Below are 1701 nucleotides of genomic sequence, written 5' to 3' on the forward strand. Positions count from 1 at the left end.
CGGGCCGGGCCGGGCCCGGCCCGAGGCCATGGCGAGAGCGCTGCACTTAGCGCGGGGAGGGTGCCGGGTGGACCCCGCTGCTCGGAGCCCCCTATAAGCGGCCTGGCGGCACCGCCCCAGCCCGGGAGACCTGCTCGCAGCTCTGCCCAGCAGCCTTGCCTGGGTCTGTAGCTGCTTGGCGAGGGCTGCGGGCCTCGGTCTGCTCTGGCTCGGGCGCTGCGCTGCGTCGCGTCTCGTGGTCGGCGGCTCGTGCTGAGCCGAGGGAGGCTGCTGGGAGTGTGAAGTGGGGCAGGAGGCGGGGCCGATCCCTGCCTTTCTGGGAAGAGTGCCCAAGATGTGGTACTCTTCTTGTGCACCAGAAGAAGAGTGCACAAGATGCAGCCAGCCTATGTTTGTTTCATCAGAGGCTGTGAAAGGAGGTGTAGAAAGCAGAGCAGGAGAGAAACTAGAGTGCAGAATACAAGCTAGAGGGAGGGGAGAGAGAGAGGGGGGCAGCGCTAGGAGAGAAAAGCAACTGGACACTTGTAGAAACAAAGCAGGTCACAAAAGGTAACGCAAGTAATGAGAGAAGAATCCCCAGTGCGTGTTCAGACCCTGATTACCACAGTCCAGTTTGTGGATGATTTCTTGTTCCACAGTTTTCATTCAGACTGGCTTTTACAATTATTTTTGCCAAAGAACAGCAATCCCAAGGTGTGTCCAGGACGTTGAAGTGCTCTGCCCCAGGCCTGTGTGTCTTTTCTATTTTTTGATTTTACTCTCAGAAACAGATTCCTAATTCTCACAGTGCTGAACTTACTGTAAATGTGGCCCTCACATCTGCATGTACATGGTTTGCAGAGAGCTCAATTTGTGTGTGTAACTTTTCTTTCAGGGCCTCGTCTTGGGCATCTATGCAAATGAAAAGGAAGAGGGACCTCCTCAGTTTACTGATGCAGGAGATGCTTTTGATAGATGTGTATCTGGGAAGCTGAGAGAACTTTTGTCCATGTGAGTGTTCAAACCTGTTTCTTAGCTGTTTGGCAATATCAAGACATTTCAGGAAATAGATGTGTTAATTTATTCTTAGAGCTTGCAGCCATACCATTTTGTACCTTGGTAGTCAGTCCTCACAGGCTTGGTTGGTTTGAGCTGCAGCAGTACATAGAACATAGGTGCTGTGGGGAGTGGAAGCATTGACTGGGTTGATTTTGTTTCTCTTTAAAATTGGTAATGAGGCAACATCCTTGTGTGACGTTAAAGGGTACAGTGTGACTGGAGAATGAAATTGTTGCCACAAGAAATCAGGATCTTAGTTTTAAAAGAAAGTCTGGCACTTCTTATATTTTAGATCCGGGCCTCTTTTGAAGAAAGGGAAAACACGCATCTTTCATGGTTTGCATCAGGTATGATGCCTCAGTTTATATGAAGCATATTGATTTGTCTGTGACCTCCATGCGAGTCTTGGTGTTTTAAGCCTATTTTGGATGTAGCATGTTCAGGCAGACTGTTTTGCTCCATCATACAATAGAAGATGTCTGTGTGCACTTTTGTGTCCCTATGATGCTATAATGGGTCTTATACCAGGAAGGAGACTAAGACACAGTTGTCTTAAACTAAATGCAAGTTTATTGAACCCTAACAGATATAATTATAATTAAAACTAAAGCAGCATTAGCATTTAAAAATTTTAGGTTTGTAGCTAGTCAAAGCAGATGCTTA

At 47.8% G+C, this 1701-nt stretch overlaps 1 protein-coding gene across 1 annotated transcript in view; it reads left to right on the top strand.

Annotated features, from left to right (window-relative positions):
- The window catches only part of LAP3 (leucine aminopeptidase 3), a 37956-nt gene that overhangs the window by 5450 nt on the left and 30805 nt on the right, over positions 1-1701 (top strand). Inside the window, exons 2-3 of the mRNA XM_019552573.1 lie at positions 867-990; positions 1331-1385. Coding sequence (XP_019408118.1) covers positions 867-990; positions 1331-1385 — 179 coding nt within the window. The remainder of the gene's footprint in view (positions 1-866; positions 991-1330; positions 1386-1701) is intronic.

This window comes from Crocodylus porosus, unplaced genomic scaffold, assembly GCF_001723895.1.
Source record: "Crocodylus porosus isolate Cpor-Errol unplaced genomic scaffold, CroPor_comp1, whole genome shotgun sequence".
NCBI classification, from domain to species: Eukaryota; Metazoa; Chordata; order Crocodylia; family Crocodylidae; genus Crocodylus; species Crocodylus porosus.